The following is a 27305-nucleotide window of genomic DNA, read 5'->3' as shown; positions in this document are numbered from 1 at the left end:
ATCTTCTATTTCTCTACTTCCATTCTCCCCCCCCATTCTGTTTTTCTACTTCACAGTTTAAAAAAAGTCATTTTTTAAGCTAAAATCATTGATCTAATTTTCTGCTTTTATATCTTTTTAATTTAAGGAAGAACAAAACAGCAATAAATGTACTGTTAGGAGGAGAAATTATAATTTGTTACAGAACAAATTTATTGCAACAGTAACAAGTGTTTTCCATATAAAACCCCTTCTCTATACAATTTTAGTTTTCAGAGCATTTTGCTCTCTAAAGTGATGATGTGCTAAAATATGGAGCAGATGAAGAAAAATGAATTATGGATTTAAAAAATGGTAAAGATACTATTTTTATGCAATTACTGACATTTAACAGTCTTTATTGTGACTCTGGCAATCAGAGCTAAAGATTCATAAGCTGGAAGTTCAACACTGAAACAGTGACCTCGTTTTTCTCATGTTTCGCTCAAATTCAGTTTTATGGTTTTTTTTTTTTTTTTGTAATAACAGACATGAGAGTCTCATGTATTCACAGCTATATCACCAGTAACTACCCAAGGTGATATGGAAGTTTGTTTCTAGAAGACAAAAATGACCCAAAGGGAAGAGAAAGGAAAAGCTCACTTAAATAGGGAGTACAAAATTTCTGAGGGGAGAGAGAGCCTCTGTTAACATGCTGAGTTTCAATAAAACGTTTTATTTAATCACTTGGGGAGAATTACTTCTTTTTACCTCAGCAAAATGTAACAACTTTAATTGTGAGGAAATATGTAAGCAAGCCATACTGAGAGGGAGGAGAAAGGGGACATTTCTGCTGAGTATTTACCAAGGAGCAGATGTTTAAAAGGTGGTTTTGAAAGGAAGTCTTCATGCTTGAGATGTTAGGGCGTTACTATCCCTAATGATTTTATCTGTCTCACACATGAATTCATCCTATTATATAAACCCAGAAACCCAGCACCGTCAAGTCGATTCCGGCTCATAGCGACCCTACGGGACAGAGTAGAACTGCCCCGTAGAATTTCCAGGGAGCGCCTGGCGGATTCGAACTGCTGACCCTTTGGTTAGTAGCCATAGCACTTAACCACTATGCCACCAGGGTTTCTCCTATTATATAGCCTTGGCCAACTCTCCCTTACTACCCCTACTCCTTTCCAAGGAGCACCTGGCACTGGGTACTGGGGACCCCTACTCCTTGCCTTTTAAAGGAAGTGAAAACTGCGACTCCTAAAATGGAGAGATTCATTAGGGAAAGAAACCAAGTAGGATCCTTCTTCTGTCATATATATCTCCTTTGACTGGAATGTACTTCTGATTATATTGGTTTGCAGTAGCTCTGGGGACTGTGGGTAGGGTAGATGTGCTATACAAGGAAGAAGAGAGGTCTTCCTGAAAACATGGGAACCATTACCTTAATCAATGCCTGTGTTCTCTCAGTATTTCCTTCCTTCATATTCCTAAAATGGAACCTTATCTCCCAATTATTGCTGGATCGATATGATTCTCATCAGTTCCAAATATCAACAATTCATAACTGAAAATTGGAAAGAATAAAAAATAAATCAGAGAATTTTTTATTCCCATTACAATTTCACCCCCTTTTGTCCTCTGCTCATATATGGAAACAGACAGACACACAGAGACAAGTCTATCTTTAAAAAGACAAGCGAACCATGAAGCTTAATTAAAGAACGTTGATAAGGTCTGTTGTCTCTAAGGAGGTCCTGGAAAGGTTGAAGGAAGATGCATGAAGAGAGAAGGAGAGGCAGTTTAATAGTCAGAACAAAAAAGCAAATGGGCTTCACCGACCACCAGATCCCCAAAGAAACCACAGACAGTTTCTGGAATTTTCTGGTGATGGTACTGTTCACGGAAGAAGAAGGAGTATCAAATCACTTTTAAACAATTCCGGTCCATTCCATGTGCTCCAAGATAGTTAAGAAAGATAAATCCAGTGCTGATTGAGTATCGTGAGAGGATTCAACCAGGCTGTAACTTCCCTCTTCACTTTCCAATGTGTCTGACCACAGGGCTGCTCTTCACCTATCGTGGTGAAGTTTGCTGATACTCAGAAGGACAAAGAGCAAAGGCGCCTCCAACAGCAGCTTGCACAACAGATGCAACAGCTCAACACTGCCACCTGGGGGAACCTGACAGGTCTGGGCGGACTTACCCCACAGTACTTGGCGGTAAGTGCTTGAGAAAGTCAGTGTGGGGTCCACGTGAGAGAGGAATGTACACACTGAAACTCTTAAGACCTACTATCCCTCTAAGTACGCTAAAGAATTCATTTTTGGTACATTTTGAATCTCAGGAAATTACTGAGATCTGTTTTTACGCAGAATGTTTTTCCAAGTTAAATTGATTAGCGTGAGAATTTGGCTAATTTAATTCTTGCCTGATAAAGGCTCGAGCAGAGTCCCACAAGGCTAACCCAGTTTTCTAACCAGTGTTTGAGAAAGAGGCATCATAAAACCCTGGGTTAGAAGGGAGGTCAGCTTTCATTCAGTGTCCCGCATTTCTGCACCATGCCTGGTAGATGATTATTTAACAGTGTTTATATTTTATACTACTGGGTGGGAACCTTGGTGGTGTAGCGGTTAAGAGCTAGGGCTGCGAACCAAAAAGGTTGGCAGTTTGAATCCACCAGGCACTCCTTGGAAACCCTATGGGGCAGTTCTGCTCTGTCCTTTAGGGTCACTATGAGTCGGAATCGACTCGACGGCAGTGAGTTTGGTTTTTGGTTTTTTATACTACTGGGTTGGAGGGTTCACTGCCTCACAGGTTAATCCATTCCTCATCAGGGCCTCAACTAAAATCTCCTGTGGCTTTCATTCAGTGATCCTGGGTCTTTCCAGTAGAACTTTGTTGACCAAATCAAATGTTCCGTCATCTATTTGAAAACAAAACAAAAAATTAGATCCCATTTTAAGCCAAACAGACCCAATTCTTTGAATCACTCACTATATTTCATGGTCTCTAGATTCTCATTTTCTTATCCCTGCCCCCCGCCCTCGTGCTACCCATTTCACTTTGTCAATATATTTGTTAAAAATCCAGTGACCAGAATTTAAGACAGTTCCTTTAGTAAGATATAATCAGGGCAACGTAGTGACCCCTGGAGTGAACTTAATATCTTACATAGCCCGAGCATGGCATCTTCAGTAGCCACGTTAGATGTGGGCTGGAAAGCAGCTAATACTCCAAAGTTTGCATTTGTTTTTACTTGAACTACTGCTAAACCATTCTACTCAACTCCCTTTTTCTGCTTGGGAACCTAAATGCTGGACCTGACATTTTTATTGATGTAATTTCATTTTAGGAATTTTGTACCTTTCATTCCAGCCTGAGTGTTTGTTATGTATGTATTTCATGTTACTTGTGTCATTTTACAGTTTAACTGTCCCTCTCAGGGTTGAATAATCTATGAGCCTTACTATGTAGCAGAAATTATGCTAAGTGTTTTGTAAAATAGTCCTCACTAATAACCTTGAGGGAGCCCTAGTGGTACAGTGGTTAAGCATTTGGCTACTAACCAAAAGGATGCTCCTTGGAAACCCTGTGGGGCATTCTGCTGTGTCCTGTAGGGTTGCTATGAGTTGGAATCGACTCCACAGCAAATGGGTTTGTTTTTGGGGGGAATATCTTGATGGAGTCTCTCAGTGGTGCAAACAGTTAACAACGCTTGGCTACTAACTGAAAGGTTGGAGGTACAAGTCCATGCAGGGGCACCTTGGAAGAAAGGCCTGGCGATCGACTTCCAAAAGATCAGCCACTGAAAACCCTACGGAGCACAGTTCTATTCTGACACACATGGGGTCGCCTTGAGTCGGAGTGGACTCGATGGCAACTGGTTATTACCTTGAAAGATGAGGAAAAGGAGGCTGGTGGCTATGTGGGATTTCAGCCCCTCTGCTTCTTCTCTCCGTCTTAGCACACTGCTTCTCTAAGGAGTCTGAGTGCAGATAAGGGTAATGTTCATCTTTTTACCCACCCATCCCCAGTGCCGAGTGGGTTCTGTGTGTAATAGCTATTCAGTATTTCTTTGGTTATGAATGAGAAGCATGCCTTTCCTGTCTTCATCTAAGTCGTTGATAAAAGTATCGTCCAAGTTTACTGCCATCTTTTAGCCTTTTCTCCACCTTACCCATAGATACCCTGAGAGATTTTGTCAGTGTGAAAACCTATGGATGTTCTTCCATACGTTTCTCCTGATCTGTCACTCTAAAATTTTTATTGATACAAGAAATGAATCTAGTTTAACAATTTTTTTTTCCACAAACTTGTGCTTTTCAAGTGTTCACAGACCATCTGCTTAATTATGTGTACTAGAATTTTTATCAGAGACTGAGGTCAAGCTCACCTTTTCAGGGTTTCTAAAAACCCAGCTGCCTGTCCTACCATTTCTGAAAATCAAGACTCAGGTCCAGTCGCCAGTCTCCTGGCACATCTCCCATCCTGGATGGCTAAGTACACTCTGTGGCATGTTTCTTTGATCACATCTGCAAACAATTCCATTTACAAAAACATTTTTATAAGCTCTTACTGTGATCTCTTATCGTGGCCTTCAGTTCCTTCTCAGGCATGTTTGTTCTACTTTCAATTTAAAGTTCACTCACTTTGCTAAAGAATGTAGAGGCTAAATACAAGTTACATAGTTAAGATTTCCTCCTGTCCTCACATAATGTTGACACCAACTACTGCAAGTAATGAGCGTGTATCCCTTCTCTGTTCTTTTTATATTGCATATTGCTTTTTAAAAAAAAAAATCTAAGTTGTTAGCTTTTTTTTTTTTTCTCTAGCTTTAGCTCATGCTAAGTATTAACTTCTCTGCATCTGTTTTTAAAGTCTCATCCTTGGTATCTACCCCGGCGCACACTCTCACAATGCGAGTTCAAGAGTAAAACTTGTCTTTGTTTATCCTCCCTCACTTTTCTTCCACGTTGTTTTATCAGCCAATTTCTTCCTTTGGAAATTGTTCATTCTTCTTGTTGCATATCCCTTTTTAAGGATATTTCGAGCCTTGAGAGAATTAAATAAAAGAGAACTTGCCCCTTTATTTACTTCCTTGATCTCTTGAAAAGTGCAGTCATCAGTAAGACTGTGCCCTTAGGGAGATGAGAATTCTGACAGTGCTAGTATAGCTGGAATCCCCTGCTACTTCCTGCCTTTTGACAGGAAGTGGAAGTCAAGGCCAACTGAGTATCATAATTAGTGGATCAGTTTGTGGTATGTAGTTAGGAGTGCGAAGAAAACCTCCCTGCCCCTTTTCCAGATTATCCCTTCTGACTCACTAGTTCTTGTACACAACCATCAGAAGTTTTTTTTTTAATGGCTTAAGGTCTGGATCACCATTAATATGAATACCTTTTAGAATGAAGACGTATTGAATGTGATTATCAGATTCTTTTCCAACCTGAGTGTCTGAGGAGGGGTGTAGGAGAAGTTATAAGAATGGGGAAAGGTCAGTGTTAAGGACACTGACTAAAAACTGGATAGTTGATCATTTTTTCCAGACCATCCTCAGTAAATAGTAAGGGACCTCACGTTCCAGCTTCCTGTTTACAGATGTTTTACCCAATTTGCAGGTTTCATCAGTGTATGAGTCAGTGTGCCCTCAGCAGTCCTGTTCACAAGGACAGTAATGCTGAAGATAGGCAGTGGCTCTCTGTACGGGCAGTCCCCTGATTATGAACGTTGGACTTATAGACAACTCCTGCTTGCCCTTCAATATTATGTAAATTTTCCCTCACTTAGAAAGGATCCATCCCCTACTGAAAACAAATTCATCACAATCACCTTCCCTTGCTGCACCTGCAGCTTTTAAATCATTGAAAAAGCTTCGAGCCTTTTCTTGAAAGAAAGTAAGGCTAAATAAGAACCGTATGCACTTGGTCCAACTTACCTACGAATTCTTAAAGACATAGTAATGGATCTTGTTCATAACCCAAGGACTGCCTATAATAATTTCTCTGTTATTTCTCTCCTATATGTAAGTACATGGTACATCTCTTCTTATTTATTCTCACTTCCATTGCATCTTCTCGAGTGCTCACTTTCCCAGTAAAAAATCCAAAACCAAACCCACTGCCATCAAGTCAATTCTGACTCATAGCGACCCTATAGGACAGAGTAGAACTGCCCTGTAGAGTTTCCAGGGAGCGCCTGGCGGATTCAAACTGTCAACCTCTTGGTTAATAGCTGTAGCACTTAACCACTATGCCACCAGGGTTTCCAACTCTCCTAATATCCTGACGCATTAAACTCTAGATATAGAAGTTAGAAATCCATTTCTTGGGAAGGGCAGTTGGCCTCTAAGGCATGTCCTATGTCTCAGTTGAGAGAAAGATTCTGACCCTGGATCACCAGAGGGGTTATCTATGGAAATAATCCTTGGTGACGGTTTAATGACACTCCAGGTATTCCTACTTACTTCAGTTAAAAAAAAAAGCGTTGCCAGTAGAGTGGATTCCAACTCCTAGTGAACTAGATACAACAGAGTAGAGCTGCCCCATAGGGTCTCCAGGGGGCGCCTGGTGGGTTTGAACTGTTGACCTTTTTGGTTAGCAGCTGGAGCTCTTAACCACTAGGCAACCAGGGTTTCCACGTACTTCAAAAGGTATTATTCTCTAAAATAGCTTAAAAACTAATTTAATTTCACTTAGCTTTAGTTTTTTTAAAATATCTAATATAAAGAGGAGGTAGGGATTGCAAGCACAAGAGGTTGGGAAACCCAGAAAGTCTAACCAAATAAAATTTCTGTCTATCAAAATTCTAATCTCTAGCTCCACCCTCTTCTTCTCCCTCTCCCTCTGTATGTGAGCGTGTGTAACACCTAGGGTAGTATATTCCAAGTTGTCAGGAGGGATGGAGTGAACATTACAGGCATTTTTCTGGTTTTTAGTAACTTAATGTTAAGCCCGTTAATTTCATTGAACCTAAGACTTAAATTTCATGAGCCAATAATACTCTGCTATACTTTGTGCTTTTAAGTCAATTGATAGCTGCCCGTTTTTGAGTCAGATCCAATTGTACAGGTTTTTTTCTTATTAAACCAAAGAGACCTATTCTTGCCCAAGGAAACAACAGTGCTCTCTCTATTATGTATTGCAGAACTCAAGTACATTCTGACAACTACTTTTAAAAGTCAATTTATCTTATTTCTTCTATATACATAATATTATAACACATTTTCAATAAGTTTGGTAAGTCTATGCTTTTTAAGATCCATGTACATTTGAATACAGGAGATAACTGTATGCTTGCCCTCACACACAAATCATGTATTGATCTACCCTACCAAAAAGGGCATATCAATAAATTAGTCAATTAGTCTGGCAGGCTCCTATTCCCACCTAAGTTAACCTGTAGTTTGGCTGACTTGGACAGATAAGTAGACGTTACTACAGGAAGCACGTGCCTTTAACATGTAGCACTCACTGATGTATGTCGGAAGATTTTTGTACTTTTCAAAAGCTCTAGGGGAAAATGCAGAGGCTTTTCCACATGTACCTTACCGGTAATTTCTTTTTTTTTTTTAATTCTAATATTTATAATGCATAGCTTCAATGTACATGGCACTAGATTCTTCCAAGTTTTGACAAATAATATCTTCTCTCTGCCAGTGAAGACCATGTTAAAATGGATGATTATTTCCTTGGTCATGTAGTTATGGCTGTAACTCTACAGCTATGAATAAATAGATTCATGTACATGGTTATTGTGATTTTTCTCTTGGCCTAAGAGTCAGTGAATCCACGTGCTTCTAATGAAGCATATAGGAACCCGAACTGGGAAGGAAAAGTAGAAGAGGTTGAGGGAATGTACCGTGATTGACAGAGATGAGTTATGGTAGCTACTAAACTAGAGAGAGATATAATTAGTCACACTATGCTGGTTTCAATAGACTTAACACCTGGTTGTTAAAAAGTAAATTGATTAATTGTTTTAAGGCAGCAGTGTTACTGAGTGTCCCCAGTGTCTGTGTTTCTTAATAGAGATTAGACATTAATATGGATTTACAGCCCCAGCTCTGGGAGCCTTCAGTCCATCAGTAGGCAGCAGCAATCAACTATATAAACGTGAAGGAAACTGAATTTGCCTACGATTTCATCTGAAAGTTACGTTCTTCTCTCCTCAACATTGCACTGATGGCACACTCTTACTTTCATTTGCAGCTACTGCAGCAGGCCACCTCCTCGAGCAACCTGGGTGCGTTCAGCGGCATTCAGCAAATGGCTGGTGAGTCCTGAAGCGCGTGCGTGTTTCCATTTGACCAGGCTGTTGTCTGAATTCTGGATTGGTTGAGAGGGCAAAGAAGCAGGGGAAAAGGAGAACAGAGGGTAATTATCAGCCTATTAGCTTTCTAGCTGAGTGTTAAAATTAGAATCAGCTGCTCTGAAGTCTCCTTCCTCTTGGAATTCCTATCCACCCTTCATCTTGCCTAACAGTTATTAAAGGAGTTATGCAACAGTTATGAAACAGTTATGTGAATTCTTGCATAGTGTCCTGGATAGCGTCTTTAAAATGGGATTGATGACTGGGGGATTTCCAACAAGATTCCCACATCCGGAGCAGCCAAAATGGTTGACATCCCTCTAAAATTTTCATAATAGGCAGTCAGTAAAAATGTCCTGACCTCCGTAATGAAAGACAAAATTGCAGGCCTATCTTTGATACAGTTGTACAGTCCCTCGATAACCACAGACAATTAACAGGATGCCTTTTTATTTTTTTTTTTAACTTTCGTACCCCAGTTGACAGAATTATGCATCAGAAGCTTTTATGTGAAAGTATAATCTTTGTTCTCGAGAAAATCAAAGTGTGACTGTATTTGAAAGCCAGCTCATTGAAGGATTTCTTTTTTATAATGAGCTGTGCCAGTAGTAACTGAGGTGCAGTGATTAGTAAAAGGTCATTCCTACTGTGTAACCTTCCATGCTGATATCCTAACTTAACATGGTGCCAGGGAAGGCAGCATGTGTGATAAATCAGAACACAGGTGCCCATTAACCTGCCACGAGGAGCAGTTAGAAAGCTTTCTCCTTGTTTAATTCCAAAAAGGTGGGGGAGTGAGGGCAAGAAGAACAGATTTTTGGCATATTAGAATCTAACACTGTTTGTTTTAATCAAGGACACCCTGAATCAATGAAAGGAAACCTGCATATACAGAATAAAAGCCAGATTTCTTCATCTGTCACTATGAAAACTCCCTTTTTCCTCACCCCCTTTTTTTCTCAAATACATATTCTTGATTTGTTTGTTGGTTTCACTTTGAATGATCTTGAAAGACTTTCAATGAGTACACATGGGTTTCTCCCCATGAGTGTTCGTGATCATCACCCTCTTAAGGGGATTTGTTGTTTGACAGTACATAAAAAAAAAATATTGGCCTACAATAAAAAATACTGCTGAATTATTCTTTGAGCTTGAAGTCTGCTGGCACTGCTTGTTCTGTTTTAATACAGGTTTTGGATTATTAGGAAAAATATATATCCTAACATGATAATTTATCATTCATCAGTACCTATACGAATGCAGTTTGGGAAGCTGACCTTGGAGCTAATAATCACATTGAATGGTTAATTTATTTTCCATCCTGTATAGGGGACTGGAGAGAGAGAGATTCAGAGAGTTTTCTATGTCTTAAAAGAAAACAAACCTCCAGATGGCAAGCTCTAACAAAAATGCTAAGATTGGTCACAGTTTCTACCGACGGAAGATTGGTTTTTCCTTTAATACTATGGACCCAGCCAGATCCAAAAGTAGGGGCTTTCCTTACAGGGAGCCTCAGGCTCTCCCACTCCCACAGTTGAATTATGCAGAGAAGGTCACTGGGTCCTGAGGCTACTGCCAAGTGTGTCTTCCTGCGTAGTTGGAGTGTCCTGTCATTTGTCATTAGCATGTGTGCTTCTCTGCCTTGCCAACTACAGGTCACGATGTTAGCATTTACATGCTCTGTGTGCTCATTTAAAAAACTAAGTCTATCTGTGAGCCTACTTACAAGGTACCACGGAGCAGATGGCTAATTTAAAGGCATTCTGTAAATGCTCTGGGCTTTCCAAAATATCCTTTTCTCAAACCTTCAACCTATTAAATGCAGCATACTAAGTCTCCACAGACTGTGAAATCAAATGCTGAAAAGTCAGTTATCTGCCATCATCTTGAGTGTTTGGAGTGTGAAGCATATAGACGTCAGGGCTCTGTCTGCTTGGCAGTTTCTGCAAAGGGGGCCCCTCATTCATGTGAATACTCAGGCCTCATCTTCCTCAGTACTTGAAGCATATGGTTTGGGGTATTTATTTTCCAATGAAGGAAAATTATGTCCTCCTACTCTTTTGTCTTCTCTCAAAAGTAGGGCTTAACTTTTTACTTTGCCAGTAATTTAGGCCAGTATTGTAAAGTGGACATGGCAGATTGGTTATAGAGGTCACTTATTAGAGGAAGCTTTCCCAGCTCCCCCAGATGCGGAATGGGTGCCCCTCTTTTGCATTCCCCTGAAGCCCTTCACTTCTTTATCTTCCTCCTTCACCTCTCTGAACACTATAACTGTCTCCAGACTCATTAATGCCCCATGCTTTACTTTGAGCTCCAAGAGGACATGGCCTGCCAGCTGACGGACTCAGTGCTTAGGGGAGTTCCTGCCACAGAGAGGAGATGCTCAGGACTAATTTTGAGTGGAAAAGTGAAGAATAAATTTGTAAATCAACACACATAAATTTATATTTTTGGAAATATCCCCAGTGGAGCTTAAGTTAAATGCTCAGGTTTTGAATTAAGAAATTTGACTTTAGCCTTGCATATAAACCAAAAAACATATAAATTAATGCCATTATCTTCATGTATGGGTTACTGAGGATTTGAAGATAGAGAGGCTTGTGTAATGTAAAACACATAGCTGAGCACCTGGCACGTAGTCATATACAGAGGCAATATGCTACGAGGGTTGAAGGAATCCAAGAGGTCATTTAGCCCAAACCCCACCTGATGTTAAAATGCTTGTTGAGTGATTGATATTGTGATGGAGTGAAAGTAGCCAGGTACCTTTTCAAATGCAATTTTTATGTATTACAGCAGCATATAATAAACTCCAGGTGTAAAATTCATATAGTCCAGCTTGGAACACTAGCACCAAAGAGAGTGAAATACCATTTCGGAAAGCAATAATATTTTGTTGTGGACAGCTTTCAAAACATAATGGCCTATCCTTCAGGAGGTTGACGTTTATAACCAGAGTCTAAAATGATTCGCTTACATGACGTAAAACATTTTCTCTTTGAGGAGAAAAAAAAAAAAGAAAGAAACAGAAAAAGAAATTTTAGATAACAAGGTACTTGTCGTTGCATCAATAAAATTAGATATCAACTATACTTTTTTCCCTCAAGAAACCTTTCAGTGTTTTCAAACTAAAATTTCATGATTTTATAAAAGAGAAACCTTTACTATATATGGGATTTCAATGTAGAAAATGGATTAGGATCAAATTTTTATAAGTTGAATGCCTTTAAGTATACCTTTTGTGTATCCTTGAAATCAGTTGATTTTGTTTCTCCTCCCGAAGCTTCTAAAAATGTGTCCATTTCTCACTCAGCTGTGGTATGTGTTCAGTGAATTTCTGAAATCTCAGGAATTTGGAATCTGAGAGTTTGGGCTAAGAAACTGGATTTTTTCTTGAAGGATGAGGAAGAAGAGAAGATTGGCTTTTAGGTCCTTAATTCTTTTTATAACAACTGTTGTGTCAAGAGAGCATCATGGCAGATAAGCAAGGGTAGTATATTTCACAGTTTTGTTTTTAACAAAGCTACTTGAAATAGCTATGTAGTTTACCATCACCGTATGCCACAGCCATAACCACTACTTCAAGTTACTAAATTACAATTGGAAAAGTGCAGTACATAAAACCACAGCACCAGTAAGTGTGGCATAATGTGGGTTAGGATACAGAATTTTCAAATATCAGAACTGCTTTATGAGGTAAGGACTATTAGTACCCCGTTTTACAGGTGGGACAACTGAAGCTGAGAGCGGCTAACAAACTTGCCCGAAGTCACCAAGCTAGTTAGTGGCAGATTCAGATTTTGAATCCAAGTCAGCCTGATCCAACACCTGAATTCTCTGTTGGCCCCAACCTTGAACAACAGTAAATTCAGACCTGTTCACATAAACCCAAACTGTAGTGACATGCCTATGCAGTTCACCAGGCCAAATACCAAACAGGTCAGAGCCTTAGATTTATAATGCAGAACCAAAAAAACCAAACCCATTGTTGTCAAGTCAATTCAGACTCATAGTAACCCTATAGAACAGAGTAGAACTGCCCCATGGGGTTTCCAAGGAGCTCCTGGTGGATTCGAACTGTCGACCTTTTGGTAGCAACCTTAGCTCTTAACCACTACGCCACCAGAGAGAGCCCCAAAATTGCTAGGGAAAAAAAAAAAGTGATTCAAAGAGAATTACAGGAAAACTGCTTTCTTTCCTTCCGGAAAACATTTCAAATTTATTAGGAGCAGGTTGTATTTTGTTTGCGCAATTCGAGTTGACGGTGCTGGGTTTGGTTTAATAGAGATTATGAATTTATGGCTGAAGAGAAGTATCTGTTGATGAGGAGAAAAGAAACTACTTCATTGTAATTCTGATATTCAGAGAAAAAAAAACTAAACCCATTGCCATCCGACCTTATAGGACAGAATAGAAGTGCCCCCATAGGGTTTCGAAGGAGCAGCTGGTAGATTCAAACTGCCGACCTTTTAGTTAGCAGCCGACCACTTCACCACTGCACCACCAGGGCTGCGATATTCAGTGACGTTAGTAGTAATTCCCTTCTACAACTAAGTAACAGTAAAATTGTAGAGTGTGAATACTTGCTTAAAACAACAAAATAGCTATCTTTTTATCATTCTGAAGACTATCCTAGAATGTCCATCACAAGTGGAGAAGAGGGAAGTTTTGCAAAAACTGTATGTAGGTCTGAGAATCTTGCATTGAAAACACTCCCAAAATCGTGAAGTGTGCGTCTTAGACCACAGAGATCCCTGGTTCTTCCCAAAGCTGAGTCTCCAGCAGTACCACACTGCAGGCACTTCCTGCGAATGTGCTAATAGGCCTTACGAGAATGTTCCATAACCACCCATCTGTCACTTTTTAACAGACCTGATTGGCAAGCACTTGTAACAACTGACATCTGTTCTTGCTTATTGATATGCAGATTTATGGTAATTGCCATGAACAATAAGACACAAAATTACCTAAGGTGAACATTAAATTAAATTTTCATGCCCTTCTCCTTATAAATTATTTTTTTTAAATCTTAAGTTTCAAGTAGGCATATAGTACATCTGCTTTGTACATAATTTCATTGTTCTGAGAAGAATGTTTTTTACCAAGTAAGGAATTAAATGTCGAATCCCTGTATTCCCAACTGGTTTTTTTTTTTTTTTTCCTTCTTGATATCAGCACATTGTTAGATTCCGTAAAATGTATTTAAATGTTTTTCACGTGTAGTCACTCAGGTTATTGCACCTAGTTTGAGGGGTGTCCATCCAAGTAGAGTGCTTTATGAAGCTAAACGTTTTACTTCTCAGAAAAGAGCTGCTTGCCAAGCCGGAACTGCTTCCCAAGCCGGAACTGCTTCCCACTCGAGTGATGCGCTCGCTGTCAGTCTGGTACCCTTTCAGTATTATCGTGTGGGAGTAGCTGAGAAAGAGAAAGTATGACTGGGTGGGTGGAAAATGAGGAGGTGCCCATGAAAGGAGTTGAGAGGGAGGAAAAGGACAGGGTGCAGTTACACACCCCAAGGAAAAAAGGCCAAGAAATACGAATTCAAAATGAGCAGAAGTAGAAATCCACCATTTTGACTGCCTATGGAGCGACCAGAGCCCTGGTGGCGCAGTGGTTAAGAGCTTAGGCTGCTAACCAAAAGGTTGGCAGTTTGAATCCACCAGCCACTCCTTGGAAACCCTGTGGTGCAGTTCTCCTCTGTCCCATACGGTCGCTATGAGTCGGAATCAACTCGATGGCAACAGGTTTGGTTTTGGTTCCATTTTGGGTGTGACTACTGGCTCGGTTCTTAGCTACTGATGAAGACAAGATCACAAATGCAGTCCCTTGCACTCTGGTTCAAGCACCCATACACTGAACAGAAAGCAGTGTTTTAAAATGCTATCTCTCAGATCCAGTGTTCTCAGTAAGCAAGACTTAATGCTTGGCCATGCTGGAATAACATACCTCACTCTAAAATAAAATAAAATAAATTTTTTTTTTTTTATTCAATTGCAGGTTAACAAGGCCACTGTAGGCAAATGTGTGGAGGGAGTGAGAGTTTACTTTTAATGTTTCAGCCACATTTCCTTTTGAAACCCTGTGTTCTGCCACCTATTATCTTCCTCTCACTCTTCACTTTACCCCCATAAACTTCTCCAAGGGGCAAAGTAAAGGGAGACTAAGACCTGATGAGGAGGAGGAGGAAGAAGAGCTCCAGATGGAAACCAAGAGGACAGAAGGAACATTCATAGGGAGGCCAGATGGGCAGGGAGAGGACAGTACACTGGGAAAGAAGGCGGGGCTTCCCCCTGACCTTTACCCGGAACTGTTCATTCAGGGACTGTCCCTTGGAGAGTGGGTAATGTTTTTAACCTCTCCATACCTGTTTCCTACACGCACAATAATAATAGTACCTACATCACATGGATTTCTTATGACTGTTAGATAAGAGACCACATGTAAAGCACTGAGAATCTTGTCTGACACATTTTTTTATTTCCGTTATCATCATTATTTGAAGTGATACCATTACAATTAGTATTCTAGCTGATGGAGCTTATTTTGTTTGCATACTCTGCACTAGGCATTGTTCTTTGAGCTTTACACGTCTTGACTCATTTAGCCTCATAACCCTAAGATGCAGGTGTGTTTTAAATCCTACTTTTGATTCCGGTTGAAAAATTGGAGGCACAGTTAAGCAGTTTGCCCAAGGTGATATAGATGGTAGTCACTGAGATGGGGAAACCCTGGTGTCATAGGGGTTAAGAGCTATGGCTGCTAACCAAAAGGTTAGCAGTTCAAATCCACCAGGTGCTCCTTGGAAACTCTATGGGGCAGTTCTACTCTGTCCTATAGGGTCGCTATGAATAAGAATCAACTCGACGGCAATGGGTTCGGCAATGGGTTTTTTTCTTTTTAGTTTAGATGGAGGGAGGATTTAAACCCAGGTTCAGTGATAGAATTATCATCTTTCATGCGGGAGGTCCAGGTTTGATTCCTGGCAAGGCACCTCAAGCACAGCCACCACCTGTTTGTCAGTGGAGGCTTGCATGTTACTATGATGCTAAACAGGTTTCAGCAGAGCTTCTAGACTAAGGACCTTCCAGAATAAGATAGACTAGGAAGAAAGGTCTGGTGATATACTTCCAAAACACAGCCAGTGAAAACCCTATGGATCACAAGGGTCCTGTCCCCAACTAATCATAGGATGACGTAAGACTAGGCAGCATATCATTCTGTTATGCATGGGTTCCCATGAGTCAGGGGCCAACTCAATAGCCGCTAACAACAACAACAGTCTGAGAGTAGAGTCCACCCTGTTTTTAACCAGTGTGCGCTGTCTCCAGTAAATGGCAGCTGTTGCTGCTATTGTCATCACTGCTGTCACCAAGCAGAGAGTATTGTATATTCTAAGCCCTAGGAAAACAAGTATAAGGTGAAGAAGGAGATGCCTCTGCCAGCCCCTGCATTGAGAAAAGCAGAAACGTGGGAGGTCAGGGCTGGGAAGGGGAGACCCTAACCCAAAAAAGTTGGCCCGGAAGCTGCCCTGTTCAGCCTCTGGGTGTACTGAGCCCTTATTTCTCAGGATGAGGGACAGGCAGATTGAGAAAGCCGCAGCGGGACAGCACACAGGGACCATGAAAGGAATAGGATAGAAGGGGCAGGTAATAATTAATGCTCTACTATGAAGCCCCCCGCCCCTCAGTAACTTCTGGCTAGTGGGAGGATAGGCGGGTGGGTGGATGGCAAATGCCTTACTGGTTCTCCCGTCTCATCTTCTCCCACATCCCTCAGGTACTGGGGATCGTAGTGGTCTCTCCACTCCTCATCTCTGTTTTCTTCAGCCTGTGTCTCCCTCCCTTTGCAGTGCGGTGGTTAAACAGCGTTTGCCACCCCCAGCATGGTGCCATAGAGCCTTACCTTACCAGGTGGAAGCAGGGAAAGGCTGAACAGGATGCCAAAGACTCAGCTGGAGAAGTGTGGGAAGGGGAAACTTTAAAAGGGGGTTTACAGGGGGACACACAAGCCTTCGGCCTTGGATTCCAAAGGGAGAGGAGACCATGGTATAGAGAAACTGATTGTTGTAGACTAGGCTCTAGGACGTGTTATCTTTTAATGAATGTTGGTGAGATAAGGAATTAACATGGTCCTAATAAATATTTGTAAAATGGATTAATTAATGATTGAAGGAAAACAGTCAATATTTGATGCCGTTGTAAGCATTAACAAAGAATGGAAAAAACTGAAAATGTGGTTAGGTCTATAGACAATACAAGTTATGAAAATTTCATACTTCATGTTGCTTTTTGTTCATTCATCCAACACAGGCTTACCCATTACCTGCTATATATACAACAGTGTTGTGTTTGTGTGTGTTTAAATAGACTTGAAGGTGAATAAGACAAAATTTTTGTCCTCAAGGAACTTAATATCTAGTTACGTAAGAAATACTTATAAATTATGACAGAGTAGAATATGTAAAATAGGATATGCTGAGAGCCACAAAAAGTTTTGAACAAAGAGGTAAGGGAGTTTGCAGCTAACACGCAGAAAGTGCCCTCTTTAAATATAAACTATTAGTCTTCTTCAGAGGAAGGCTGTGAGGTGCTGAGAGCACTGGACCAGGAATCAGGAGATTCTGCTCTCCACAGGCCAAGAGACTTTGGTCAAGGACCTGATCGCCTCTGATCCAAATGAGTGGTTAAGCTCTCTGATCTACACAGTTCCTACTAGCTCTGGAATTCTATGGTCCTTACTCCATGATCCTCCCCATCTGGGGAGGGTCAGAGGAGATTTCCTGGAGGAGGAGCCTATGAACCTGAGCCTAGAATAATGAGTTCGCTTATCACTAGTATGTGCCAGATGCATGTTGTAGGTTTTAATTTCAATATTAAACCCCCTTCTTGTTCGCCCAGCTGTCTGTTGGTGATGTAGTTTGGTCATCTGGTTTATATCATTAAAACTTTAGAGGCATCATTATTCACAAGAGGGTCCAGAGGGGACAGATGGATCAGTACAAATGTATCTCGTCTCTCGCAAAATAACTCAAAACCTGGGCCCTGGTCATGCCGAAATGTGAAGTGCATTCAAGTCGCTTTCAGGAAGTAGAAGCCCCTTACTGAGTCCTGGTGAGTCTGCACTAACACCAGGCAGCTTCCATACTTCTTCCATTTCCATTTTTCTAAAGTATCACGTCATTGCTGATGTTAGATGGATCTTGGCCAATAGCAGAGAATACCAGAAAGATGTTTATCTGTGTTTTATTGACTATGCAAAGACATTTGACTGTGTGGATTTTAACATATTATGGATAACATTGCAAAGAATGGGAATTCCAGAACACTTAATTGTGCTCATAAAGAACCTGTACATAGACCAAGAGGCAGTCATTCAAACAGAACAAGCGGATACTGCATGGTTTAAAATCAGGAAAGGTGTGTGACAGGGTTATATCCTTTCATCATGCTTACTTAGTTTGTATGCTGAGCAAATAATCCAAGAACCTAGACTACATGAAGAAGAATGGGGCATCAGGATTGGAGAAAGACTCATTAACAACTGTGATAAGCAGATAACACAGCCATGCTTCCTGAAAGCAGGGAGGACTTGAAGTATTTACTCATGAAGATCAAATAGCACAGCCTTCATTATGGATTACACCTCAACATAAATCAAAAATCCTCACAACTGGACCAGTAAGCAACATCATAACAAACAGAGAAAATACTGAAAGTTGTCAAGGATTTCATTTTAGTTGGGTCCACAATCAACACCCACAGAAGCAGCAGTCAAGAAATCAAACAACATATCACATTGGGCAAATCTGCTGCAAAAGACATCTTTTAATTATTAAAAAGCAGAGATGTCACTTTGAGGACTGATATGCACCTGACACAAACCATGGTATTTTAAGTCACCTCATATGCATGAGAAAGGTGAATATTGAATAAGGAAGACTAAAGAAAAATTGACGCCTTTGAATTATGGTGTTGGCGAAGAATATTGAATACACCGTAGGCTGCCAGAAGAATGAACAAAAAATTTGTTTTGGAAGGAGTACAGCCAGAACATTTTTTAGAAGTGAGGATGGCAAGACTTCATCTCGCGTACTTTGGACATGTTATCAGAAGGGACCGGTCCCTGGAGAAGGACTTTACGTTCGGTAACGTAGAGGGTCATCAAAAAAGAGGGAGACCCTCGAAGAGATGGACTGACCAGTGCCACAAACAGTGGGCTCAAACATAGCAATGATTGTGAGGATGGTGCAGGACCTGGACAGTTCTTCATTCTGCTGTACATAGGGCCGCTATGAGTCCAAACTGACTTGAAGGTACCTAACGACATAACCACAACAATATTACTCAAAAATAAGATCAGTGCTTTCTCAGCTCTCACATTCTCATAAATATGACACTGTTTGACCCTTGATCAAAGAGAGCAAGAGAGGGCTTTGTTCCCAGTTGTGTTCACTTGATAAACCAGGGTTGTCTGAAGTCTGCACTTTTCCTGCAGAAATTCACGGGATTCTACAAATACTTGTTCCTGCTCGTAAGCACCCCCATGAAATAAGTGGCTTTGAGAAACAGGTGTTTGGATTTCACCATAACCCAGCTGGGCTGGACGTCTCCCGCAAAGGAGACAGAGCATCATTTTGAGCAAAATGAGAACCCGTTTTGCCGCCGAGACATCAGCCACTCTTTTCTGTGTAGAACCGCTTCCTGATTGAGGAGGACAGGGCAGAGGAACAGGGTTGGTGCTGTCTTCCGAGCTCATCAGCTTCTTTCTCAGCCATGCTCATGCCGAGGGCTCCACGCCAGTGGTTGGGGACTTGCACAGACATGTTGCTAGAGCATTCTCGCTCTTCTCCATTCACTCCCAGTGTATGAGGAAGCCATTATCAGGCCACTCTATCTAAAGCAGATTAAATTTGATCAGTAGACATTTATTAAGTATCCAGATTTGAGAAGGTAAACTTAAGCTGATTACTTACGTCCAGTATCTTCATCTATACAGCTACTACTCTTTCCTGCTTCTCGCGTGTATGTTCATTGCTCTGGCAGTGAAGTGAATCAGGAAAAAATATTTTGAACGTGTCAGGACCTGTCTGCACCCAGGCACAGCCCGCCTCCCTCTGACAGATCATTGCCCCAAGTCTCTGTTAATCCCAACCTCCTGTTGTTGCAGATTTTAATTTCTCTTTGCTATTTGTTTTTCTTCAGTTTTCAGTAGTCAGATTCATTCTAGTTAAAAGTTTTTCCCTTTAGACAACACACAATACAGGTGAGGTCAGCACACCTGGACTAAACAAAAAGCAAAGAAGTTTCCTGAATAAAGTGAATGCTTCGAAGGCCAGCGTGGCAGGGGTTTGGGGACATCTAAGTCAGTTGGCATAATAAAATCTATTAAGAAAACATTTCTGCATCCCACTTTGGAGAGTGGCTTCTGGGGTCTTAAACATTAGCAAGCAGCCATCTAAGGTGCATCAATTGGTCTCAACCCACCTGGATCAAAGGAGAATGAAGAACACTAAGGACACAAGGTAATTACGAGCCCAGGTGACAGAAAGGACCACATAAACCATAGACTACAGCAGCCTGAGACCAGAAGAGCTAGATGGTGCCCAGCTACAACCAATGACTGCCCTGAGAGGGAACACAACAGAGAACCCCTGAGGGAGCAGGAGAGCAGTGGAATGCAGACCCCAAATTCTCGTAAAAAGACCAGACTTAATGGTCTGACTGAGACTAGAAGGACCCTACTGGTCATGGTCCCCAGACCTTCTGTTGGCCCGAGACAGGAACCATTCCCAAAGCCAACTCTTCAGACAGGGATTGGACTGGACAATGGATTAGAGAGGGATGCTGGTGAGGAGTGACCTCTTGGTTCAGGTAGATACTTGAGACTATGTTGGCATCTCCTCCCTGGAGTGGAGATGAGGGGTAGAGGGGGTTAGCAGCTGGAGAAATGGACACAAAAAAAGAGAGTGGAGGGAGGGAGCAGGCTGTCTCATTAGGGGGAGAGTAATTGGGAGTATGTAGCAAGGTGTATATAAGTTTTTGTGTGTGAGACTGACTTGATTTGTAAACTTTCACTTAAAGCACAATAAAAATTTTTTTTTTAAAAAAAAAAAGTTTTTCCCTTTAAAAATACAGATAACTCTAAGAGGATGAAAGCACTGTCACTTATTCTTTAATTCATCAAACACTAGTTGAGTTCCTGCCCGTTACCCTTTGCCGTTGAGTCAATTCTGACTCATGGTGACCCTGTAAGGACAGAGTAGAACCGCCAATAGGATTTCTAAGGCAGTAATCTTTACGGAAGCAGAGTGCCATATCTTTTTCCCATGGAACGGCTAGTGGGTTCAAACCGCCGATTTTTCAGTTAGCAACAGAGCGTTTGACCATTGCGCCACCAGGGCTCTTTCTTTGAGTTCCTACTATGAACATATTTTAGAATTCACAATCAAAATAAATCTAGAGAGAGAAGTTCAGTGCTAATAATAATACCAACAACAATAAACGCCATTGGTGTAGAGTCAGTTCCACCGTAGAGCGACCCTGTAGCCAGCGTTAATTGAGTCCTTACGCTGTGCTGCACTCTGTGCTAAGTAATTTGCATTTATGTTTCTATTTAATCTTCACAATAGCCTTTTGAGGTAAGGTTCAGTTAATATCACCACTCACCAGTCAAGAAAGAGAGAGGTTAGGTAATTTGCCTAAAGTCACACAGCTAGTAAAGTAGCAGAATCAAGATTAGAACCCTTGTTAGTTCAACTTCAGAGCAAGCGTTTATAAGCAATAAGCTGTACTCATCTTTATAGTACCTAATACATGCTGCTATTGAGTTTAGGGGATTAAGTGTTTACCCTCAACTCCTTTCTCCATCTGTCCAAGCCCAGATCTCACTGTTTTTTTGACAGCTACATAGTAGTTGTTGCCAGTCCGCAGGGCCCTACCATGTGACCAGTCAGCACGGAGAAATCATTACTTGTCTTTTCTGTTTATCTGTACAGCATAGAGAGGAGGCAGTTGGTAAGTGTATCCTGGGTTAGGACAGTCAGCACAACAGTGAGGTGACTTTCCTGAGGAGAAGTATGGGATGGAATTCAGGTGCCCTTTTTTGCTTCTGGGGTTTCTAGGAATAGAAGATTGTAGCAGATTAGAAGAACTAAAGAAGCTGACCTCTGAGCTTAGCAGAACCCCAATCACAGCAGCCCAGAGTGCTCAGAGAAGAGGGATAGAGACTGTCCATCCAGATGGGATTACCATGCAGATCACCAAGGCAGCTCCTGCCAAGTACAGCGTGACATCACAGGGATTAATGAAGGGCACGGCTGCTCTTGTCACCTGCCCTGATGATTTTATAAGCCTTTTCTTGTTTGGAAACTGGGAGGGTTGAGCATATTGCTAAAGTTACATTTTCTGCTCTCTACAGGCATGAATGCTTTACAGTTACAGAATCTGGCAACACTGGCTGCTGCCGCAGCCGCGGCCCAGACCTCAGCCACCACCACCAATGCAAATCCTCTCTCTACAACGAGCAGTGCCCTGGGAGCCCTCACAAGTCCTGGTAAGAGGTGCTGTTCTTCCCTTTCAGACAGTGCAGGGAGAGTAGTGCATATAGCCGTTGCCGTTGAGTCCATTCCGACTCACAGTGACCCAGAGGACAGAGTAGAACTGCCCCATAGGGTTTCCAATGCCATAAACCGTCATGGAAGCACACTGCCACATCTTTCTGCTGTGGAGTTGCTGGTGGATTTGAACTGCCAACTTTTCTGTTAGCAGCCAGGCACTTTAACCACTGCGCCACCAGGGCGCCATGATCAGTGTATGTATCTGGACAAATGTAGATGTGTCCAGGATAGAGGCAGGAAATTATCACTGGGCATCTAGGTTATTTTATTAGTTCATTCATTTGTCATTCATTTGAACAAAGTTTGAATATATTTGTTTTATATTCTAAGGAAAAAATTAAAAGGGTTTTTAGTAAGAGAATCCACTATAGTAATGATTCATTTTATTTAAAGAAAATGTCTATATCATTCATTCAGTTCTCACTTTTAAGTCTTTATCATTATGAAGAGCCTCAGATAGTCTTTTTTGTTTTAATCTTTTTGGTAATTTAAGAATTCTGTTAAATCTCAAAACGTCTTATCATTCTAGTGTTACATTTCACACCAGCTCCGTCCTTCCTATTTGATTTTAGAATCCATGTTCTGGAGAAGAACATCTTTGTTCTTTTATGGTCAAGAAAAGTGACTATGTAATTTAAAGCCTTTTTTTCCCTCCAAAATTTTGTTGGCTTTATTCAAAAGCAGATGCCGTTTTTCTTTTCATACAAGCCAGACATAATGTGGTTGCTTAGATACCATGATTTTTTAAAAAAAAAAAAAACAACAACAAAAAACAGTGGAATGTTTCACTGGCTTCTCTTCCTTTCTGAGTTTTCTAGACCTTGATAGATAGATGATCTCATCGGCTTCTCTGTTACATGAAGAACTTGGCCTGGACAATCTCCAGGCTTTCTTCTAACTTTGAAAATCCCATGACCCTCTATCAGCTATGTCCAAAAGATTAGCTAAGTGTTAAAGCAATGTTAATGTAGTTGTGCAGGATTTTCTTTCAGGAAAATACATAATAAAAGATACAGCACACTGCAGATCAGCTTTCTTAAGGCTTTTGACTTCAGGGAGCTGTGAAGCATGTTTTTTGAACCTGTGGCACTCTCTAAAGCAGTAGCCCTTGGTTTGTTTATAAAACATTGTGTATCTAATATATTTCACCCTGAGAACAGTTTTGAAGGAGAGACCTAAGAGATGTTTAGAAGAGGCTGGCAGATCTGTCTTTAATGTGCTGTAATCCCATAGCAACAGCACACAAATGCATTACCATTATTCTCTAAAATGCCTTAAAAAATGTATCATTTTTATATGTGGGCCCCATTTAATTCAACGAATAGTATTCCTGAAAAATCAACCTTCAGTCATATTTTTCCAATAAATTAAGTTATAGCTTTAGTGCAATATATAAACTTTGCATTTAAATAAATCTTAGTGACTCCTTTTGAGAAGTAAACATTTTTGACATGATAAAAATGGTGCCCATAGAAAAATTATGAAGTGATTCTTTTCTTAAAAACAAAAATATTGGCCTCTCTAATTTATCTGTTTTATAAATCAGGTTGGAAGGTATTTTCATGGGATTCTATTATGAATGAGAAGCTGATATTTTTAACCATATTTTGTTTTGGCAGAAAAACTGAAGATCACTAGTGATCTGAGTGCTTTGTTGTTTGTTTATGTAGAAGTGAAGAAAATTAGCTTTTTTGCTTAAGAAAAAAGAATATTAATTTTAGCAAAGTTAATCGTTATAATTTTTCCAGCCTCGATCTTCAGCTTCTCTACCTTTTATTGAGAGGGTAACTAGGAGAAACTAACCAACTCAGAGATAACAGGGTAGAGAAGAAAGAGAGGCAGGGAGCCGTATAATCCACCGTTTGGACTATCAGTCCTTAAATAATTGAACTTTGGTATATTTCATATTGTAGTTATATTAAGATTTCTCTGCTATTGCAAAGACAGACCATTATCATAAAAGAACATTTTGATTAAAGGGATATGGCCTTTTATTTGTTTGTGGGACTCATTTAACTCTATTAAAATATACTCTTTCATTGTGGAATCAAAATTAAATAGTAAAACATTAATTCATCTTTAAAAGAAGACATGTCCGTTTAAGAAGCCAAGATCAAAAGCAGATGTAAGCTAATCAGTGTAGATAGTGTAACTCAATAAATAATATGTATTAGGTGTCTGTATAGTGTTAGGCATTATCCTAGGTGCTGTGCATACAGCAGTGAGTGGAATAGACATAATTACTGCTCTCATGGATCTTAGGGGAACTCAGACAGTAACCTAATATGTGTACAATGTATATGTGATAAGGACCCCTGGTGCGTAATGGTTAAGCGCTCAGCTGCTAACCCAAAGGTTGACAATTCAAACCCACCCAGCAGCTCCACAGGAAAAAGACCTTCTGATCTGCTCCTGTGAGGATTGCAGCTTAGAAAACCTTACGTGGGGTGCAGTTCTACTCTGCCACATGGGGTCGCTGTGAGTCAAAATCGACTCAATGACACCAAACAACAGCAACATGTAGGTGATAGATAAGTGCTGTGGAGAGAGTGAAGGGGGTGGATGGAGGTTATTTCACTTAGTGTGGTCAAGGAAGGCCTCTCTCAAAAGGTGTCATTTGAGCAGAAACCTGAATAAAGTGAAGGAAGCCTTGCCCTGGGTTACTCTTCAAACCTCAAATTGAAACTATCCCCCAAAATCACCTTTAAACTAAATAACCGTTCAGCTCAAAAAGTAAAGGTTGTCACCCTTGCGTATTGCCTTCTTTAAAAAAAAAAAAAAAAAATTTTACATAGGACTGAAGGGACAACAGCTATTTTAAAGCATAGACAAGAAAGTTAGAGGGCAGGAAGTTTAAGTCAATGGGAGTGAAACAACTAGAACAGAAATAAGGAGAATTGTTGACACAATGTAAAGAATGTAAGCAATGTCACTGATCATCATGGCTAGAAACTATGGAATGGGAGCGGGGTTTGCTGTGTGTATTTTCACCTAAAATAAAATATTTAAAAAAAGGAAGAGGGAAAAAATCATGTAGTCCCCTGGGTTAAGAGTATTCGGGGCAGAGGAAAGAGCTAATGAGAAGGCTATGAGGCAGAAGGGAGCCTGGCATGACCTCGGGCTAGAAAGGAAGCCCGTGGCACTGCAGAGCAGGACCGGAGAGTGAGAGAGGCGGTCCATGTCAGTGAGTCCACATCCATTCCACACAGTATTCTGAGTGTCATGAGCAGGCTGTAACCTTCTTAAAATGTGGGTTACTCAGCCTAGGAAGATGGCCCAAGTATTTGTCAGAGATAAATCTTAAACATATTGGACATTTTTAGTTTTTCCTGAGACGATATTGTGAAAGTGGAACTGTGCTTTGAGATGTATATTCTTTTTTCCTTCCCATGTCAAAACCCATCACTAGCAAAGTGTCTTTCCCTTTACTCTTAAAGTGGCATTCTTCCTGTCTGTAGATCCTGCTAACGGAGGCATCATTGAAAGTGATTTTTCTCTTCTCTACTGAGGAATGCTTTGCATAATAGCTGAAAGTATTTCATTAGAATCCTGAAGTGTAGAAGCAGAAACGATTTAAATCTACATTTCAATTATTTTTTTTAAGTGTAACTAAAAAAATCTGGCGTTTAAGTGAAAGTAAATTATTTGTCTAATTTCCATCAGGGACTTTTTCAAAGTCACAGAAAATGTGGTTAGTAGAATTCACGACTCTCTACTTAATCAGAGCAATTTCCTAAGAAATAAAAGGGCTTGGGAGCAGTCCCCAAGGCCAATGCCATTATTTATTTTTTAAATAAGAATAAATAGATCTTGCTGTTACACAATTAAAAAGTCCCATCAAACTGTGAAATGCATTGAAACCTCAGGCCACCACTCCCACAAAGGCCTTTGTTTTCCCCTGTCTTTAAATACCTTGTCTTAAGCTTCAGACAAATTCATCTAGATAGGAAAGGGACAATTTAATCCTCAAACTATTAGTTTTTTTTTTTTTTAATAATTGTAAATTTATTATTTCAACTTCACATACCCAGGAAAAGTCTCCCTACAGCCTTAGTATAAATGATTTTAGACAGTCTTTGCTTTAAAACATGAAAGATTAATCTTTAAATTTCGTGGGAAAAAAAAAATCCCCTTAGGCAATAAATAAGTTCCTTTGTCTCATGGCCTTGAAATAAAAATTAAAATGGTTTAAATTGCCCATGGTTAGGATAAGTGTTTCATACAATTATCAGATGGGTAGTGAATAAAATAGGAAATTAAATCATGAAAGAATAAAAACCAGGTAAACGCCCATTGTGTCTTCTGTGAGTTTCTCACGGGCCTTTTGAACTCTCATTTCATCGTGGTTTTGTCTTTTATTTTGATACAATAATTTTTTCTTTGTTTCTTTCGGTCTCCCATTGAGGTAATTAATTCTTTGGTCATTTCGTCTTGCCCAGTTTTGAAGCTGTTCTATGAGGAATATGTCTCTGTTTGTATAAACACACGGTACATCTGTAAGGCATGAAGCTAGGTTTTAAAGAAAAAATAATATTTATCTTCCATCCAGCTTGTAGACTTGTTTTTGTCTGGTAATTTTGGAAGGTCAGGAGAGAACGTTACGATCATCACATTTGGGCATTTTTTTCTAAAACATAATACAGCATTCGCATATCACATTATTCCACTGACCTTTTTTTCTCTTTGTAAAAAGAAGGATATTTTCAAATTCTCCAAATGCTTCTGTAAGTGCAGACTCAGTCAAGTGCACACTTGAGGATAATAGATCATTTCTTTTGATAGTGTAAAGGCATTTTAAATTACTAGGAAGCATTTTTCCCTTCCCACCATTGGCATTTCAAATAGTTTTCACTTTAAATTCTAGGCAATATTTTTTTTCCATCTGCAAGGTGCTCCCTGCCTCCTTAAAGACTGTGACAGACACAGAGATCTAAAGAAATGTGGAAGCTTCCTTTTAGACTCTGAGGTTAGCAGAGATATAAGGTGTTTTTAATGTGATGCAGACATTTCCTGCTTTCCTCACGTAATAATGACCAATGGGTGGTTACCACCAGGCACCAGGCGGAACAGCCAAACGAGCAGTGGAGAACAGAATTCATCCTCAAAGTCATCCTGCAACCTCTCAGCGTTATAAGAGGCTTTTGTCACCACCTTAAATTTTTCTCCATTTATATCATATGAGAGCTTGCAATATTTGAAGCAATGTGATTCATAGACTGATTTTAGCAACATTTTTGAGACTTCTTTTTTGTGCAGGACAGGTACATAAAAATGAGTATTGGGCCCAGAGCTGCCCCTCATATGCAAGCGGCAGTAACATAAGGTGGAGTATGATGGGGCCCGGAGAGAGAGAGAGACAGACAGGCAGACCAAGGGTGTTGGGGGCCTAGAGGTAGAAGAAGCCGTCTCCCCAGGG

The 27305-nt window shown here is 40.4% G+C and overlaps 1 protein-coding gene across 14 annotated transcripts in view; it reads left to right on the top strand.

Annotated features, from left to right (window-relative positions):
- CELF2 (CUGBP Elav-like family member 2) overlaps positions 1-27305 on the top strand; it is a 587695-nt gene that overhangs the window by 515503 nt on the left and 44887 nt on the right. For all 14 annotated transcript variants that reach the window (XM_049885073.1, XM_049885069.1, XM_049885071.1 and 11 more), the window contains 3 exons: positions 2028-2186; positions 8175-8238; positions 21691-21825. In XM_049885073.1, coding sequence (XP_049741030.1) covers positions 2028-2186; positions 8175-8238; positions 21691-21825 — 358 coding nt within the window. The remainder of the gene's footprint in view (positions 1-2027; positions 2187-8174; positions 8239-21690; positions 21826-27305) is intronic.

This window comes from Elephas maximus, chromosome 4 (assembly GCF_024166365.1).
Source record: "Elephas maximus indicus isolate mEleMax1 chromosome 4, mEleMax1 primary haplotype, whole genome shotgun sequence".
Classification (NCBI taxonomy): domain Eukaryota; kingdom Metazoa; phylum Chordata; class Mammalia; order Proboscidea; family Elephantidae; genus Elephas; species Elephas maximus.
This window is presented reverse-complemented; position numbering and strand designations above follow the sequence as displayed.